Source organism: Haliotis asinina, chromosome 3, assembly GCF_037392515.1.
Source record: "Haliotis asinina isolate JCU_RB_2024 chromosome 3, JCU_Hal_asi_v2, whole genome shotgun sequence".
Lineage (NCBI taxonomy): Eukaryota > Metazoa > Mollusca > Gastropoda > Lepetellida > Haliotidae > Haliotis > Haliotis asinina.
Window position 1 is genome coordinate 43913243 of NC_090282.1, and position 20984 is coordinate 43934226.

Genomic DNA, 20984 nt, shown 5'->3' on the forward strand with positions numbered 1-20984 from the left:
CCAATGCATGTACTACTACATATGGGTACCCATATGCTATCCACTGTATATCCACATTATACACAGGTACCCATAAGTGACCTCTGACTTTATGTTTCGGCGTTGTTATTTTATGTTTTACTAATGTCCTGAACATTCTTCCAATGTCCTTTGGTACACAGCACTCTGATTGCAGGGCCCGGTTTCACAAATCTCCCGTAAGTTTCCTTGTAGCATTCCTACCTCCTACACTTTTACACAGAGTTGTAGTGCTCCAAAAGCTTTGAGAAACGCTGCCCTGGAACCTATCACTTCAGCAGTGGAATATAAAACAGAAAAAGAAATATTTACTTGTAAAAGGTTGGTTTTATTCTTAAAAATAAATAAATATATACAATTAAATATGCATACAGGTTTATGCTGTACAAATTGATAGCCCAAAATAAATGTACAATGCAGTGCAGCAAAAATATTGAGTTGCATTTGACTTACAAAGCTGTAATACATACATAAGGCAGGCTTGCGGAAGTGTCAGTAATCATGTAGTTACTTTGGACATTTACCTGATGGCAGAATGGTGGTCAGCAGTTTCATCACACACAAGACAACACACACCCCAACCACAAGGGAAGGTCACTACTGTGTATCATCAACCAGATCTTTCCATTAGTGTGTTAGTGTCTAGTATTGGTTATGTTGGTTCCAAATTACTGGCAAGATGTCCATAGTAACATATGAGATTATCAATGTAAACCCATAATCTGCTGTGCTCCACTCAACGCCTGTCAATAACAGATACAAACATGACCAGCTCAAGAGATGAAGAACAAACACAACAAAACTGTCTAACAATTTAGATCTAATCTGAATTTAACATGGATGCCATATACGACACCATTTACCCAAAAGAACCAGTGAAGATTTTGAGTGTTTATCCAAAAGAATTTTATGGTGACAGGGCTAGTGTTCATTCTTGGCCATGCCCTTGCACCATTTGTGCACTTACATTTAACATGGTGCACTGTACAGGTTGGTCTTGTTGGCACATCCACATATGTAAATCTGAAACACATCATGAGTTTGCTTTCATTTGGCAACTCATGCAAAGCTCAAGGATGTCTTTTGCTTCTCTTGTTGACCTCACCTGGATTGCAAGTTTAGAAAAGGAAGTGAACTCCAGTAACTAATAGTGTATGGGTAAAATATTTGACATGACCGAAAATATTTTCTAAATAACCCACATAACAGAGGGCTGGTGGGCTCACTTTTTAGAAATTCTTCAATGAACACTGCAGTTACATACAGTTTTGTTGGACGAGCTTAAAGCGTTTGTTCCACAGCCTTTGGCCTATGTTTCATATAAACTATGACAATAACAGTGCAACAGGGACAGAGCGTGGGGAATAATAATCATATACACCTACATACTGGTCACAGGTTGGCAACTCTGTCAACACATTTAAGCATTCACATCATCAAGTACCTGTAAACATCCATAAATCACAAGTCTTTTGATTCATGACTTCACGGAACATGATTCAGCTTCTTTGAACATATATTTACAAATAAGGTAAACTCCAAAACTTTAAAGATCATTTCATAGAGTATAGGAAACTTTCTTCAAAAACTGTTAGTCAATGTTTGTCCATGGTTGTTTCTCTAGCAGCTACATTTGCTAAATCACTGAGATAAAGCAACGTTAGAACATTCCTGACATCAGATATGTCTCAATGGAAGACACAGATAACACAACTGATTCTAGGCGACACAGATCACAGGGCTACACAACGACTTTGTGCATCACCTACCTCTAGCACTCTCAACACACCATCAAAACCCAGCACAAAAAGTGTCCCAACCACATGTTTTCAAATTTGAAATTGGTGGAACGAAACAGATGTTTTTCACATTTTCAATTCATATTTCTTTGAAATACATGACACTGTCACACTTCCTTGCAATCCTATACTCTTAAATGTTTGCAGCAAAAACAAACATCTGGTCATGATTCATTTACACAAATGATCAGAGTCTAGCAACAAAACAAGGAAAGTTACGGTTTTGTGAATGGTCTGGTTACAGCTAGCTGTGTCATGTCAGTTACAATTGTAGAACATGAACAGCAAGTAGTTGAAAACATCATGCAGTAGAAACATACCAAAGGCAATTACAACCGTGAACAAATACATCAATTTAATGTGTCATCTGGTGGCACAGACAATTACAGGTAACACCCATACATTAGGAATTTAAGCATTTACAACAGACCGTCAATACAAGATGGAGAGTAACATCATGCTGCAAGACTTCCAGTGTAAAAATGACACACTGTCAAATGCCAAAAAACTTTGGTTTTAATGAGGCATTGAGGAGGATATGAATATAGGCAAGTAAACAATATCAAAACTGGAATAAATCCATCAGTTTGGTCCAAGAGGGAGGTTTAAATAAAATGGTATAAGTGGTCCATGGGTTATATTGGAAAAACATGGATGAGCAGAAAACAGATTACAAGACACCTAACTACTGGAAGAATCAGATTGTGAGAATGAGTCACACACCAGGATATGAAGCATCACAGCTGGGGTTTAAAAAAATGTTTAGTTTGATATGAACTCACAAGGTAAAGGACCAGCATGCCACTGAAATACATGGATATTTCTGTCTGCCCTGTTTTGTCATACACACCAGACTGAACCATACTTCTGCCTCCCCTGTTTTGTCATACACACCAGACTGAACCATAGTTCTGCCTGTCCTGTTTTCTCATACATCAGACTGAACCATAGTTACTATATGACCATATAACCACAGAACCATAGCTTGATAGTTACTAAGTGAGTAACAACTCACTGGGATCTACACATCTCAATCAAAAACATCATGCCATCAAAATACCAATTAAGACTATCAAACCAACAGTTTCAGGTTAATATTCAAAGGAATTACTACATAAACATGCCATTTTCCTACAGGGAAAATACTATTTCAGCCTTGCCATTTGTCTGCTGGGTGCAGTATAACCTGCTAATGATAATAATGACAGGATAAGTTTGCTGGAATGCATGCTATATCAACTGCCTTTTACAGTGTATGAATGATCTAAAATCACAATGAAGAGTCAGTAGTTCAAGCAACACAGTCCCAATTTAACCATTATGACAAAGACACAGGTGGTCACAGAAACACCAAGGGCAATGATGGTAAGCCTGCTTCATTGAGTCAGATTGCTGTTTTCTGGATCATGAATATGTTGGGACTTGCAAGTTCACATAAAAGAAGGTAAACTGTTGATCAAACTCTCTCAAAATCTCCAAGGAGAGTAAATGTATACATGGAAAGAGATTGAGGTGGAGAAACGTGGCTGAATTATGATGTTGACTTGTCAGTAGGACACAGACAACAGGTATTGTGTGTTTACAATGAAATGGACACATGTGTTAGAGTCTTGATGGTAGATAGGAGATGTTAATCAAACAGAAATGTATATGAAAGTCTGAATTTCTACAAGGGACTTTTCACTCATTAAATTGCTGGAAATATTTCATGACTGAACACAGAGAATACGAAAAGACCTAACAACTCCACCTCACTACACCTAAGTATGTCATTTCCTAACTTAACAAAACAAAGGAAATCTGGCATTGAACTTTGTTACAGAAATCATTCAAATATTAATGCATTCAGCAACATGCAACTATCCATTACTCCTGCCCAATCTACCCCTAGCATTACTAGAAGGAAACAACTGAATGGTCTGCTCCTGATTTACCTCTGGCTGGTGACTGCTCTTTGTCATGAGACATGCAATGGACTACAAAACCTTTCTAAACCTTCCATGGTCCTCTGTGCAAACGGCCAATTAGTATCAAAACTTGCAGTGCCAGTTTGACTGGTCAAACACTGCTCTCTCCATTGTCATGTACGTTACATACTGTCACATGCATTAATATACATGTCTCTATATATCACCCTTGCTCACCAAACTTTTGGCACCTGTTCCCATAATTTGCTTAGAGCTTGATAAGTATGTATAACCTAAGATCACCAACCCTAGTTAGCTGTCTATGTTCCCAAGCTTTCATCACATCCCCCACACTGAGGTAACATGTTGGATGAGGCAGAGTATTGGGTCTCCTACACTAATCATTCCGCTCTAAATATTTCATCATGGTCCAAAAGAAAAAGCATACACAGTCATGTATTTTGTCAGTCACTATCTGAAGGCTTTGTCAGTATATGCTAAATTCTACATTCAAACTGTGTCCTCAGTCTTAACCTCAAAAAGTGTTTGCCACCAGTCCAAGATACTAAATATATGCATTCCTCTTCCACTGCCTTAGAGGTCCACCAAAGAAACATACAGTTTCAGGATCCCCAGGATTTATGTATCATACCCTGCATTCCTGTATTAATAGTTATAACATGGAAGTATTTACAGGCACAGACTGATGTACTGGGACTATAGAAGAAGATATTTGTATCTGGAGAAAACAGGAGGCTAATCAAAACTAGATGTGTCCAAGATTTCTGCCACACAGCTCCATGTCTCCACATTACACTGGGACAGAATGTTAATTCTTTCAAACATACTGTATGATGTCGCATTTGTTTTGTAGTAGCTTTCAACACAGAAAGTAATTACTATAGGGTTTTCTCAGGGTGCTTCAATCAGTACTATGGCTGGGAGGTTTGCCAACAACATCATGAAAGCAACTCTGGTACTGTTGGGGTTGGGCAGAAAGGATTTCATTTGTGCGTAAGACATACTAATGAAATACATACATAGGCAGTTTCTTGACCATACATCATACTGATAGAAATATCAATCACACTTAATCGTGTACCAGTAGTACAGCTTGTCAAAAATCGGGACATTTATAATGATGGGACTCAAATATTTACAGGAAGATCAGAAGCACAGGAACATGTGCACAGTGCCACAATGGTAATTACAATGCCTCTGCTTCATCATCAGATGTCTAGTCTACCAGGGTTCATATGCCTACACTGTCCTATCTGGCAAAGCATCTAGCTAAGGAACCTCATTGACCTATTTCCTGGGCTAGGCTCTAGCAGTTTTGGCATAATGCTGTGGTTTTCAAAACTGATGGCACTGATGTCTTCAAAGTAAATGAGAAATACTAAATATGAATGTTATCAATGTGTCACATATGCACATTTCTTGCATGTTATCCACATGTCTGTGAAAGCCCTGATCAGCTTGCATGGAGAACAGTTTAGATGAAGATAGGCACCATCTCATTTCAGTTCATCGACAAATATGGTGGTTGTTAGGGTAATATATATGGTAATCATAGAAACAGGTTTACATGGTGCATGGTTAGAATAATATCAAGAAAAAAAATGCATTTTGTCATTCAAACTGTTGCCTGTCATACTGACAGTTGTAATCTGACAAAAGCATTGCACACTGCAAGTAGTCCAATGTCTAAGTTCAGCACTGGATAACAGACTCATTGTCTGTTTCTTCAATAATCATTGTTTAACACTTTGAGATTCTGAATACTGCACACAGATTCTCTTGAAGAATATTCTCAGATGACACAGTAGTATGCACAAGTCTTCTTCATGAGGTTTGAAGATCACAGAATAAGCCATTGTAGGTGTTCAAGCAGGAACTTGGAGGAATCCTGTTGAACAGTAAGCGCAAAACTGACCATTTCAGTTCTTGCTTTCCAGTCCTACAAGACTAAATTCTTCACATATATGTAATCAAGAAGGTTCCTACACCATCCGATCCACGGGACTCAAATAACATGCACCATTGAGCAATGAAAAGCAGTAGTTGAAGATTTCATTCAAGGGGAGGTAATTTCTATTCACTGATTGTCTCCCCTTTCACAATCAGTATTCAGTTTGTGGCATCTGTAAGTGATATTTCCTACAGAGAAGGCAACACACGGCTACCGGGACAAGTTGGAAAGAGTGTTAGTGGAGGCATTGGCAGTGTGCTGAAGGGCACTGGCACTTTCTTCTGTACTCTGGTCCTCATAGTTGGGAACACGGAACGGAGTGGTTGTCCGCAGAATAGCTTCAACACAGTCCAAACGGTTCAGTTCTTTCAGCTTGGATACTAATAGTCTGACAGTGGCACAATGATGTTTGGACCATTCCTCGAGAACCCGATCTGTCTGACTCACCTGCTGATTTGCCTCCTTATCTAACACAGGAAGGGAATCGCTCAGACCTAACGTCACCGCCAACAAGCACCAATCTCGACCCATATGCTCTGGAGGATCAAGCAGATAGCTAAGAAGTCTACGTGTGTGGATTGACAGATGTGAAATGTCAAGATCCATGCCTATGCATATACTGGACATGATTTCCTCTGAACCCATACAAACAATGTCAACAAAGTCTTCATAAACTTCGCCTGACAGAATCATGGAGTGTCTGTTGTCCATCTGCATCCTCAGAATCTCTGTTGGTGAGTAGCTCCTAATTATCTTATTGTGTTCTTTCAGCTGACTTGGACTCAGGGTATACCGCTCCACACAAAGCCCAGGACATACATTGTCAATGACTTGCTCCACAATATTGACCAGGTCCTCAAGGAAATAGAACAAGGAAGACCGTGAGTCTGGAGAACCTCTGACCTTGATCTCAAGGTACTGTTCATGGCGGTCCATGTCTATCATCCCTTCTAGGTCCCCACAGCAGTACTTGGTCCCGTGATGCCACTGGTACAAGTCAGTATCATTGGATGGGTCATCTGTATCCTGAGCGATGTTCCTCCGGAGATACACCTGTATCCTTGGGAACAGATACTTAAGCTGAGCACCATACTGGAAGCTAGTGTGGAGGCGGACACCTCCATAAACTCCTTTTGCATAGCGTTTTGTGTCTCTCTGCCACAATCCATTGAGTGTCTCCACAAAATTCAGACATGGGAACTCATATTCAATATCACCATCATTATCACAGGGTGTACAAAGTTCCAAGGCCTCAAGGACTTGCAAGAGGTCAAGAGCATCTGAGTCAGCGTACATTAGCTGGAATTCATCAACTGAGAAACAGCCAGTGATGCGGGACTGTACTATCTTGTCATGGGAGATCAGATGACCGATCACATCTGAACACAACCACTGTGGGTTGAACACCACAAGATCTTGCACAAACTCACTCTCAAGGTAGATCACCTGGAAAAAATAAACAGGATTGTGAACAACAAATCACAAAATAACTGATGACGTTCTTACCTATACCAGAAAAATTAGGATGAAATGTTCTTGAATGATCTAATAACTATCCTTCAAAATCATACAGTACAAATTAATTTTAGTAAACTACCAATCAGTGCCATGTAATGACGCAGTTTAAACCATTGCTCCTCACCTCTCCTATGAGCTGCAGCTGTTCTGCCAGCATCTTCATGTGACCCTCTCCAGCCAAAGGGTTCACCTTCATTCTGGTGTATTCCATGAACTGGTGCCAAGATAACACTGGGAATGAAGACGACGACTTCCTCCATGAAGGCAGGCTTGTCACCACAGCATCAAGGAACCCAGTTGTCTTTGGCAGGCTCTGAAATAATATTAAGTAATAACTTAGCATTGATGTTTTCAAATCTTAACACATTTTTACCTGCCAGATTATTTTGTTCATAGCTTAAAATCTAATGGAATCCTGTGTGTACTTACTCTAGTAATCTCACTCTTCATGTCACTCAGCTGCTGCTTCAGGACCTTTATCTCAGTAGTGGCAGCTACAGTAGCATCCAGGACGAACAGCTTGTCCACGATGTCCACATCAAACTGGAACATCTGTGCCACCTTGGTCAACAGTCCACTGCCCTCCTTGCTGACGTACTCGCCCTTGCTGTTCTTACTACACCCTGCCTTGTCTGCATGTGTCGCCACAAGGATAACTTTAGGGGTGTTTGGCATCTTGCCACAGTGACCTGGTTAGAGAAGTCAATATGATAACACTGACAGTTGCTGAATGACTTTAGATTAATGCGAGTGAGTGAGTAAGAGTTGAGTAACTGAGTGGGTAGGTGAGTGAATGACTGAGTGAGTGGGCAAGTGAGGCGTGAGTGATTCATTGAGTGGGTGAGTGAGTCAGTGAGTGCATGTGTAGGTTTTGGGTAACTAAGTTGGTAAGTGAGTGAAAACATACTGTTGTATTTTGCAACGTTTGACTGCTAAGTTATTTCGATACAGAAACTGCCTAATATTTGAAGTAATAGTGACAAACATAGTCCTGAAAGCTCTCACTTGAACTCATTACAGAATACAGTGGTCGGCAAACAGTTATTCAGGATTGAGGGTCTCTCCTGAAGCTCACTCACCTATGGGCAGCTGAAGTGGAATCCTGGCCTTAAGGAAGTTGAGCCAGAAGATGACCTGAGCCAGCTGTTCGTCGTAGGAGTCGATGAGGCTAAAGACCACCATGTGGATGCAGCTGGTGTCCCCCAGGAAGTGGTCATACAGCATGTAGTAGGGCTCATACCCAGAGTAGTCCCACACGCTCAGCTCTCCAACACCTGCACAGGTAATATTGATGATGGTCATAATATTATAAATCTGATGTTGGAGCAATATAAGTTACCTCACGAGTGTGCTTTGGGATGGTTAATATCCCGTATTAGGAATAATGCTGTATTTAGCTGCCACAGTCCATTTGATCATGTGGTCAACACGCATGCAGTTTGGTCTATGAACATGTGAACACTGTTTCAACAGTGGGGTAAACCTTGTTTGTTTTAGGTAACCTGATACAATGTGAAGCTAGTTCCATATCAACAAGAATTTCAGGAGGGTGGGAGGTGGATAACTCTTTCACTGCTGCTGAGAGATCCTAAAAGACAGTGACTTTTCTAGCATTTGGCCTAAGACTATGTAAATGTCCAAGGTTGTGTACCTGTGATATTCAGCTGCTGGATGTCCACTCCTTTGGTGTAGATGGGGTTGCCCACTGTGTAGCACAGAGGGGTAGGCAAGCTGAACTGACGAGACAACTTATTCTTGGCTGTAACAGAAATTGATACACACCTTGCTTCACTCAAAGGGAGATTAACGCTGCTTCTCCAGATGATTTTTGTACACCAAAATAATGACTGACCAGACAAGACTTGACTGACCATCACTGACATTAACACAGTGTCGACGATGCATATTGCATCCATATTGACTTAAGACTCACAGCACAGATTTTTGCGTATGATTGATGATGATTAGTCTGTTTGCCAAAGGATCTCACAATGGTCAGCAAGTCAGATGTAGACACCCATAACAACAAATGTGCTAGTAATGATGTCTAAGTCAATTCATATACAGTCGAACCCCATTGTCTCGAACTCAGTTGAGATGAATTCTCGGATGTGTCGAACTGACATCTCGGTCCCTGCCGATTTCCTTATATTTATCATTATTTTTACCCTGATGTGTCGAACTAGATGTGTCGAATTCCCGGTTGTGTCGAACTCATTTTAGGGTCCCCAAAGGCTCTAACAAGTACAAATTTACCCTTTTGTCTCGAACTGTCAAAGCTGGTTGTTGCAACTGAAAACTGCAGTCGCGCAATCGGAAGTCATCCTCATAAGATCAAAAGTAACGATTAACGGACTCAACAATCAAGTGACATGTTTAACTACGCATCTATACACACATTGTCAGCACACTTACCAACTGAACTTTACTCAAACAATTAACCATAATTAAGTTGTTATCAGTGACACGTTGATCACGGACCGACAGGATATCTCTAAACAAACAATGGCGCATGTTGTTGTCATGTGACAGTCTATGTTAGCGGTCATGTGATTTCCTTGAAAATACAAAATGAGAAGTGAGGAAAACGGAGTTGGATTATCTAAATTGATGTTTTGTTTTTGGTGTAGTATTTAAGGTGTAGGATCAATTTTTTTAACCAGTACGGTTAGTAACATGGCAGAGCAATTCAGCGAAGGACCCGATCAGCCCCGGCACCGGAGAAACCTAACAATGACAGCGATCCCGAGAGTGACACTGAATCTGATGAAATTGAACCACCCACCCCTACCCTAGCTGCAGAATGGACCGCCCTCGACACCCTTATCAGATTTGTGGAAGCACGTTACACTGACACTTTTTCCAACCAGCTTGGTACATTAAGAAACTTTTTGAGCAATTCTGCTGTGATGCCATGCCCGAACGCCAAACAGACTGTAATTTCGGATTTTTTAAGAGATAAATTCCCCACATGTACACGTATGTACATTCCGATTCCGTTTGTGTGAACTATACAACTTTTTATACTGACTGAAAATGAATTAGTGCAGCCAGCTAAACAGGATCGCTTGTGAGTTTGTTAAATTATCCTTGTTCTTATCTTTTTGTATGCATATTTATTTGCCATGACGAATAAAGTGATTGAATTGATTTACATTTGTATATGTTGTAATTTAAAGATCAATACTGTCGTAAACGTTTATTGCAAAGATATATTGTTCGTATGTGTATCCTACTGCGAAATAACGATGTGTTAAGCACCGTGGTTGTGTTGGTTCTTGGTCCTTTCAATGCTGACGGATGTGTCGAACACTCGGATAAGTCGAACTTTTCCCTTGGTCCCGACGAGTTCGACACAACGGGGTTCGACTGTAGATACCAAATATCCTGTTTTAAACTCTCCCTTACTTTTTGTTTTGCTGCTTGTGCTGCCCTGTCTACTTCGCCGAAAGAAACTTCCAAAGTAGCTGTACTTGAGTGTCTCGATGAGTGTGGACTTGCCGACACCAGTTGAACCAAGCATCTTGAGCTTGATGCGATTCAGTGGCTGTGGCTGGGGGATGAGCTGACTGATGTACATGGAGCCACGTTCCTGCAATGGCCATAATAATAACAACAACATGGGCATGTATACAGTTCTGAGCTCCTCACTGCATGGACATGCACTAAGCGCTTACAGCATAGACATTGTAATCAAGCTGCAGGATATAGCTCTCCATGATGAGAAGATGGCCAAACATTTTACATGCATGTGTCTTTACAACCATCAAAATATCAAGGAATGAATGTCAGACACATTCATACTATAGCCTTTCCTCCCTTAGAAAACAAATTTAATTCAGATTCTTGATGAATATAAAGACAGGTAATGCCTCTAAAACCACACGCAGTAACCAATGTCTAGTGTTCGATTGCCACTCTACTCACCCCTCGGACCTTAGAGAGGAGATCCCCAATACCAGAAAATCCTTGGGCCAGAGCCATGATCTCTGCTGTCACCCCATCCTGCATAAAACATTAGCATTAGATAGGTGAATAATAATAATGGCCATGGTTATATTAAAGTGCCTCTTTCCACACACTTGTGCATGCTCAAAACACATTATTACCCTGGATAACCATGGTTACATGACTTATTCCACGAGTTTCTGCTGGGAGAACGGAGGCAGGTTTGAACAAATTCACTTACCTAAGGTGAGACCACATGTATCACACGGGCTTCTAAGTTCAAGAAACTCTAAGAAGTTAAGCTGCTTAACACGGTCACCCATCCCCCTCTCTATGCCCCAAAGTTGCATAACTTAATTGATTTGTGACCTGCGTTCTATGCACAAGACCCCACACACAACATTCGCATTAGCATTTGTACCCAGAGACATTTCATCTAAAGTGTATGAAGACATTCAATATGCTGACACATTCAGCTCTTAGTTGTTAGTCAGTGTTACTGGTTGAGAGATCACTAACACATGGCTACAGGAGACATTACCTTGTTGGGAATATCAGCATTAGCTCCTGCCAGTAGAAGACACCGGACAATGTCAATATGGCCTGCCTTGCTGGCTAGATGGAGGGGAGTCAAACCATCCTGGCGATAAACATGTTCACATTTCAGGGTATTACTGGCAGGGTTGTTTGTAAATGTATATCAACGCTATACTAATCACAGAGGCAAGGGAACGTAGCAAGTCAATGGACCAGTGAAAAATGTTTCATTAACCTCAAGCTTTAGTAAGGAATGGTTGTGGGACTTCTAACAAAGACAAGACAATTTCTGGGGTACATCCTATATACTGTTAAACACCTAGCACTTCTGAAGAACTAGAAGACAATCCTAGACAGTGAACTGATTACAGTTTCTAGAGATCTGATATTGCTATACATACTCATTGACACTGGTTTAAATGAAGTAGGTATCTATGACGAGCTACCCAGCCATAACTGTAAATTAAATATATAAGTAAATGGTAACGGCAATCTAAATTTGCCTGAACACCAGCATGCAATAAATTCTACAATGCCTCAGAGTACTTGATTCCCATACTGAGTACACATTGATGTAGTTTGATGAAGCATGTGATATTGCCTGGGTGGAGTACTTACAACACTGACTATGTCCACCTTACAGCCCAGCTCACACATGGTGTGCACTATAGAGAGAAGTCCCTCTCGGGCAGCTGCATGGAGGGCACTCTCTCCAGTCTCCTGGAACAAGAACACAACTGCTGTAACACTTCCTACCGAGAAACATATCATCTGCACCTCTGGAGCTCACTGATCATCACTAATGACACTGTGCTACACTAATTCTACATGAGCGAGTGAGTGAGCTTAGTTTTATGTCATTCTCAGCAATATTCCAGCTATATGGGGGCAGTCTGTCAGGTGCAGACAAGATTATTCACAATGAAGTGATCAACAGCATGAGAATCGAAATATGCAACTGGGATATGATGACAAATGTCAACCAAGTCAGCAAGCCTGACCACCTGGTCATGATAGTTGCCACTTATGACAAGCATAGGTTAGTGAAGATCAATTCTACCCTGATCTTCATGGTTAATATACATGACAGGACTTTCTACTTTAACCATTATTACAGCCAATAATTTGTAAATTAAACTTGGTGTACAGATATTTATTAATAATAAAGCATAAGACTTTATGGATAACAACCTCTTGATAATAGCGTAACGCAACATTTTGGTGAAGATCCTTACACCATTATCACGCTAAAAGTGACTACAAGCATGACATGAGAAGTAGTCATTTCTAAGTTGATAACTCTGCAAAACTCTACACTTAAATGTTGCTTTATGCAGCAAAGAAGAAAGAAGTACTATCCACAAAATCGAGGCTTCAGTAGCACCAACTTTCAGAATGCCGATAAAAAAAGTCAGAGATCATACAAGATGTATGCCTTCCATAATCGTGAAGAAGCTTTACCTTCTCCATGAGATCCATCTCGCATCCAGCGTTGAGCAAGAGGAGGGCTATGGAGGTGTGATGCCTGTGACATGCCATGTGGAGAGCTGTACTTCCTCTCTGTGGGGAACAATAGGGAGGTGATGTATACATTTAGAGTAGGACCACATGGTGATGTGGGAGGCAGTTGCATCACCAGCATACAAGGCATAGCACACACATGTGGCACTGACTGGGAAACAGGAACATCAGGAAATAGCAGTAGCGTAACAACTTTCACATGACCCAGGTTTACTCTCTCAAGCGTATATTTAGACTCTAGCAACATTTCTTTGTCTAAATTATTCTACAGAGTTTAACTCTGCATTGAATTAGGATGTAATATAGATTTACAAAAAATTCAAATTTAATTACTGATCTCTAAATAATGTACTTCCTGAATTCTAACTACATTCTGGGAACTGAAACTAGCAATTCTTCATGTTCAGGTATAGGGACAAATTTGTAGTTGTCAGACATTCTTCCATATCTTCTCATTTCATTTAGACATGTGGAATTTTAAGGTAATAAGAATTATGAGAGTGAGTGAGTGAGTATGATTTTATGCCGCTTTTAGCAATGTCACGCAAGGGACACCAGAAATAGGCTTCACACAATGTACCCATGGAAATAACAACACATGACATATTTGAGAATTGGTTATACACATGTATATTACAGAACAAATTACAACAGATTTAAGTAACAGAGTGGTGAGGTTGGTACCTTGTCCATGTGGTTCAGTGGTGCTCCATGTTCCAGCAGGATCTTGACACATGGTAGATTGCCGCGGACTGCTGCACAGTGTAAGGCTGTTTCCCCTTCCTGTTAACACCATGTACACCCATCAGAAACCTACACACTCACAATGTACACAGGTAAGTAACCACACACACACACACACACGTGTGCACACACGCACACGCATGCACGCACACACACACACACACACACACACACACACTCTCTCTCTCTCTCTCTCTCTCACACACACACACACACAGAGAAACACAAAACACACAGAGTGTTCAGGATCAGCATAATCATGGACACCAAAGGGTGTACAGGATCAGCACAATCATGGACACCAAGAGTGTACAAGATCAGCATAATCAAGCACAATCTCTGTGTATAGAATCAGCGCAATCATGGACACCAAGAGTGTACAAGATCAGCATAATCGAGAACAACCTCTGTGTATAGGATCAGCACAATCATGGACACCAAGAGTGTACAAGATCAGCATAATCAAGCACAATCTCTGTGTATAGGATCAGTACAATCATGGACACCAAGAGTGTACAAGATCAGCATAATCAAGCACAACCTCTGTGTATAGGATCAGCGCAATCATAGACACCAAGAGTGTACAAGATCAGCATAATCGAGAACAACCTCTGTGTATAGGATCAGTACAATCATAGACACCAAGAGTGTACAAGATCAGCATAATCAAGCACAACCTCTGTGTATAGGATCAGCGCAATCATAGACACCAAGAGTGTACAAGATCAGCATAATCGAGAACAACCTCTGTGTATAGGATCAACGCAATCATGGACACCAAGAGTGTACAAGATCAGCATAATCAAGCACAACCTCTGTGTATAGGATCAGCGCAATCATGGACACCAAGAGTGTACAAGATCAGCATAATCGAGAACAACCTCTGTGTATAGGATCAACGCAATCATGGACACCAAGAGTGTACAAGATCAGCATAATCCAGGACAACCTCTGTGTATAGGATCAGCGCAATCATGGAAGCCTACAGAGAACAAGATCAGCACAATCACGAACACCCATGGTATACTGGATGAGTGCAATCTTGGCACCCACCAAAGCCTGTGGAATAACTACATCTTGTGATGGTATTCAACACAAGCTCTAAACCTGTATATTTTACAGTGATGCCACAGCATCTAGACATCTGACGGATGCAAGTAGATAATGCCCACAAATCAACACTGTATTGACTAAATCATCAGTTTGAAATAAGAAACATATCCTACAAGAAAACTGAAACACACATTCAGCTTAACATGAGAAACTAAATCATATCAGCAATAAGGATCAGTCAGAGCAGAATGAAGTTGCAATCAAATTAAGAAAATTAGTAGAAGGGGTATCAAGTGCCTCAAAACATATAAAGTTAAACTGAATGCTGTACAACACTGACCACAAAGTAAAAGAACCTGTTAGCAGTTGTACCTTGTTTTGAATATCAAGAACTGCATCAGCAAAACATAGGCTTCGAACAATATGTGAGAACCCATGCCAAGCAGCACTGTGAGCGGGGGTCTCGCCAAGCTGGAGAGAAATGGAGGTCCACATTTAGTACTCACAACACAGACAAGCAGCAAAGGAAAAACAATCATATAAAACATTTGGAAAGGAATGATTAGGCCATGCTGAAACAAAATCTGGCAAATTTAAAAAAATTATCTTAGCTTCTGGACTTGGATAATTAATATCTGCATTTGAGTTAATAATTTGTCTGTTTACTTGTTGATCAAAAACATCTGTTCAACTAGCTCATTTATTACAAAAGGGGCTTGTTTTTCTGGCACAAACATTCTATACACAACTGATGCACTTATAATATCTCTCTAGAAGGTTCTTTAGACCTGCCCATTGAGTTGTCTCCCTTGACACATGTGACACAAGGAACATGCCTACAGTACATATTGGCATTTACTTGGCTATATTGCTGTATTACTTGCAAAAGCAGAACATGTAACTTTTAATGAAGATAGAATATCAACATGCTGTTAATATTAGTTAAGGGTAGGATTAGGAGAATTAGTGTCAGGGAGAGTTACCAATATGACGTCCTGAATAAATTTGGATAAATCAAAATTGCAAATATCCCCAAATCAATACCTAGAATGTTTGTTTAAGAACCATATTGATCCTTCAAAGTCAAAAGTCTTTCAGACTTAGGGCTAGTGTTGGCACTATTGTGCTCACTACACAACACTGTATTTCCTCAGGTGTCATACACCTGCACTAATACACTGTGAGAGGAGAGAGTGACATGCTGTACATGACATTCCCAGGACCATGCAGTACTCACACTGTCCTGGAGGTTGATGGAGACGCCAGCTTCACACAGGTAGTCCACAACGTGGGCATGGCCGTAGCGTGCAGCAACATGGAGGGCATTCTCACCAGACTACAGAAACAATCACAGGTAGAGTATAAAGACAGAACAGATAAAAGTTATCTCCAGTTCAATTTTGTTCTTCTAATGATGAAAAATAACAACATGCTATATATGCCCTTATTCACTTTCAAATCAGTAATGTAAAATTTTCTATATTTTACAGACACTTCTTTTAAACTCAGTTGTGTGTCAGAAAAACACAAAGAGGTCTATATAACAAATAAAAGAAACAATCCCCTGGACAAGTTGACTTTCGATACAAATACATTTAACAATAACAATACACTTTGTTAGTCAGTCTTTTATGCTTCAAAGTGGTAAATTAGTTCTACACTTTACCCATATTAAACTGAGATACTATTCAAACCTGTGATAAAAAACACAACTTACTCGCTCTTATGACTTGCTACAATCTGAAAGATCTCGAGGATCCTAACTGGATACACTATTACCGTATGATGCGTACCTTGTTTTTGCCATCCAGTGGAACGTTAGCTTCCTGCAGGTACTTGATAACATCTAGCTGACCCTGCCGAGCTGCCCAATACACTGCACTGTCCCCTTGCTGAAAGTACATCATTTTGTCGTCTCAGCACTAGACCAATTAGGAGACATACTTGAGATAAACTGAATTGATAATAGATTGTAATTTGTTTGTTTATTGTTGAACACCATGCTCAGCAATTTTCCAGCTATATGGCGACAGGCTGTAATTAATCAAGTCTCCATCAGACAATCCAGTGAACAGCAACTTCAGCATCAATCTACTCCATTGGCTTTTGTCTTGTTGGACATTTCACTATACCTGATTCCTTACGTACAAAACAATCTTAGCGCTAAGGCTACGTTAAGTCTGTGTTATGATGTGGGAGTTATGGTCACTGTAGCACTAAGATTGCTCTGAACATCTGCACTCGGTACAATAGCAGCAGATCATTGTGGCTGCAGGTTTGTTTCTCAGATCCTGAGTGTCTACTTTCATTTGAAACTTCCTGATGAAGACTGAATCTGTAAGACTGTTGCAGTAGTTTATGTACATGGTAAGAGGGAGCTTTTAATTATTTTGCAGAAAAATTAATGAATTTGCCTGTGAATGAGTAACTCTATCCAGGTAACAAACATAACAGGTAAATTATCTCCCCTTTCACAAAGATAATTCAGGTGAGATTGAGGAACCTCAGCCTGAGAACATATTAGAACATACTTCTGATGCATTACCAAGGTCAATCACTCAACAGTTACAAAATGTCTCTGTGTTTCTCCAGGTGGTATGGTCTACAACAATACACATGCCAAGGGATACTATGACAGTATGTTCTGCTGAAGTGTGAACACCGAGACAATGGTCTGATAACAATACCAACCCACTGACCAACACACACTTACAGGTGTGGCATTCACACAGGTGATTACTGTGTAAGTTGGCTCTGATCACTGTATCCTGATACCTCTGTGTTAACTGACTGGTGTGACAATGATAGCAGGGCTGTGCATGATTCAAGTTGTCAACACCAGCTAAGGCGGGGATTACACCATCTCCAGCTAAACTGTTAGGACGTCCTGACATGTCAAAAAATTACACAGTCATCTTAACCTTTTCTTACCTTCCAAGAAATAAGTGTTTATTGATTTTTCAAAATTCCAGAAAAACTGATTCATTAACATGATGAGGATATATGTAACAGTGTCAGGTTGATCCTATGTATATTCTGCTGATATCAATTGACAAGGCCCTTATAAGGCCATAGACAACACTCTCATGACACAAGGATCAATAATACATACTCTCAGAATGGCAAAGGCAACATCCTGTAAAAACGAGCTTACTACCTTGGAAAGAGCATGGTATAAATGGACAATAATAAACTTCATCCCTTTATGTCCCTTGTACGCTGTTAAAGCAGTAAAACCTTCTAATCAGAGCACCATACTCAGTCACAATAGACACTGAAGGTCTAAGTAAATTCATCGAACAATGCCAACCCTGTTATAAGGTCTACACATCACTTAGTACTGTCCATAAGGACACTCCTGGTTATCTTGATCACTTTCCTGTGTTAGTTAAACACTCATCCACTGGCTTTGACCTCAGTCCAGACCCACCTGCCCACCCTCAACTGTGGACAATCACAACCATGTATAAGCAAACATAGTCCCTCGTCCTCACCTTATCTTTAACTCCAACATCCACACCCTTGGACTGCAAGAATTTGATAACGTCAACATGGCCTCCACTAGCTGCCATGTGTACTGCAGTCTCACCATGCTGAAACAACAAGCATCTATTTTATACAAGAATCTATTTTACCTGTTTGCTGGTAGTGTTCCCATGGTGGACAAGATGCCTGAATGTTCTGTCAATGACAATGTTGCAAGAAACTTCCACAATCCACTGAATGTTACTAAAACAAGAAGACCATTACATACCACATCGGACTGCAATACATAAATAATACTCAATGCCCTTCTGATCTCATTTCAATAGAGTCTGCAAGCATTGGAGTGTGTGGGAAGTCTCAAACACTCCATGGATTTTGTCATGCATGTGTTATGTTCTGACAAGATACATCACAAAGTTTAGGCCAGGGTGTAAATCTCTCTCAAACTTGAAACATTCAACCACAAAGTGATCGCATGATCTCCCTGAATGACCATGATGTCATCTAGTTCCGACTCCCATCCCTGTTTACATTCATGATATGTCAGTTCTACTGCCCAAACCATGACTTCCATAAAGGACTCCTACATTCAACTGGTCAGAGAGATGACACATTTTCACTGTTGGCACGACACCACACTTAGTGGGTAAATGTCAGTCGAGTTTGTGTAAACGGTATATACGTCTGTTTCAAGTTTACAATACATATTCCCAAAGAGCAGCAATAACACTTAGCACTGGGATCACATTTCTTGTGTAGGAGTTCATTTCACCTCATACATCACATATTATCAGAAAGCCCGACACACGTAATAGAACAAAACACTAGAAACACTGCACTGGGCTTTGGTTTCCTAGGCAACAAGAGACATAGCTAAGCAACATGTCATTCACTATATTTTCTCAACAATTGTCTGCCATTATATTTAAAAAAATTTGACAAAAGCTTTAGATCAATTGCTATAACTAGCAACGTTATGAATATTCAGCGCACAAGCATCACCTAGGTAATAAAAACACCATTGTCTTGTACTTGAATTCCAACGAGGTGAAATAACAACAAAGACGACTGGGTGAATCAGAACATTAGGTCAGTATACATCGCTGATGTCACAGATGACTTAACTCAAAATTCCACCATGTTTTTGAGTATTCCTCTTAATCTTGGCCACCATTGTTATCACACACATAACGGAACTATATTTTACAGTTGTCATAGTTACAGCTCATACATACAGCTCAAACAAATCTTTGCAGCCACAGTTACTGGTAATATCAATACATTGGCAAATGGTAAGTGTTTTTCTGCTTGTTGCATATAGACATACAAAATGATGGGAAGAAAACCATACCTATCATGTGCCTCCACCTTGACATAATACATCGGTAACATTTTAAAGTAACTCAACATAATGCAATGCATTCTACTAACAATATATGGTTCATACAAACATTCATATTATTTGCATCGGAATCATTAAAGAAATATATTTAGTCTTGTATTGATCTGTTTATGACAAGCACAGTGATTGTGTCAAGAGGCCAGATGAGGGAACGAAAGATGAATTCTAACCCGGATATTGACTGGTCTGATGGTACTGAAGAACCTCAAGTACCATCAGTACCTTGTTAACTGTAAGGCAGTACTGCCAATAAGCATATTCTACAGTGAGACAGAAGACTTGCAGACACGGTAGCCCACTGACCTACTCATGTCACTTACTCGGGTATCAAATCAATTACCAGCATATGTGTGAAGCTCAACTTCCTGTCAGTTCAGTTCCAGTAGTAATACCAGCAGTGTTGTCCCAATTGATTATGTTTGTGGCATTATTTCCATCTCAATACAGATCAGGAAGGATCTTTAGAGGCACTGGTAACCCTAAACAAAACATCTCTCCAGAAACGATCTGTGCATCCTTGTTGATGTCTGTGTTTCAATCACTGAATAGGCAGATCCACCATTCAGACACTGCACACTGCATGGTGCCCAGATGCATTATATTCACATTGATCATGCACATTATAACGGGCTAATCATAACTGATCACATTTTTTTATCAACCAAGAGTGGAAATGAAGAGTAATGTCTGACATACTGAAAAACATTCAAGCAGCAAACATGACAAATCTTACTGCTCTCTTTTCAGACTGGCAAGATAAGGATCATGTGAATACACACTGATATATGATGTAACAGGAATAATTCAAAGTGGCATGATTTATACGAGATTTATACAAATGCTGAAGAAATTCATCAAAACAAACCAGAAGTATTGAACAGAGAAAGTGTTTCTATTCCATGTACATGTTGACAGAGGAATAACCTACACTCACCGAAGCTGAAACTGCCTGGGTAGTATTACAAACACACCCTACATTGTGAGTCTGTTCATGTTACTGTGAGTCTGTTCAAGATACATCATTTCTGAGATGTTTCTTTGAGACACACAAGACACATACTTCAGCAGAAATTCTGTCC

The 20984-nt window shown here is 40.1% G+C and overlaps 1 protein-coding gene across 2 annotated transcripts in view; it reads right to left on the reverse strand.

Moving 5' to 3' along the window:
* Positions 1 to 325: 325 nt before the first annotated feature.
* LOC137278079 (death-associated protein kinase 1-like) overlaps positions 326 to 20984 on the reverse strand; it is a 141382-nt gene continuing 120723 nt past the window's right edge. Inside the window, exons 11-25 of one of the 2 annotated variants that reach the window (XM_067810166.1) lie at positions 18512 to 18610; positions 16811 to 16909; positions 16255 to 16353; positions 15390 to 15488; positions 13905 to 14003; positions 13161 to 13259; positions 12318 to 12419; positions 11704 to 11802; positions 11142 to 11219; positions 10623 to 10806; positions 8866 to 8973; positions 8294 to 8488; positions 7644 to 7903; positions 7339 to 7527; positions 326 to 7142 (exon numbers count right to left, since the gene is read on the reverse strand). In XM_067810166.1, the coding sequence (XP_067666267.1) occupies positions 5907 to 7142; positions 7339 to 7527; positions 7644 to 7903; positions 8294 to 8488; positions 8866 to 8973; positions 10623 to 10806; positions 11142 to 11219; positions 11704 to 11802; positions 12318 to 12419; positions 13161 to 13259; positions 13905 to 14003; positions 15390 to 15488; positions 16255 to 16353; positions 16811 to 16909; positions 18512 to 18610 (3045 nt within the window). In that variant the 3' untranslated portion in view covers positions 326 to 5906. The remainder of the gene's footprint in view (positions 7143 to 7338; positions 7528 to 7643; positions 7904 to 8293; positions 8489 to 8865; positions 8974 to 10622; positions 10807 to 11141; positions 11220 to 11703; positions 11803 to 12317; positions 12420 to 13160; positions 13260 to 13904; positions 14004 to 15389; positions 15489 to 16254; positions 16354 to 16810; positions 16910 to 18511; positions 18611 to 20984) is intronic. The other variant, XM_067810167.1, reaches the window with a different exon arrangement.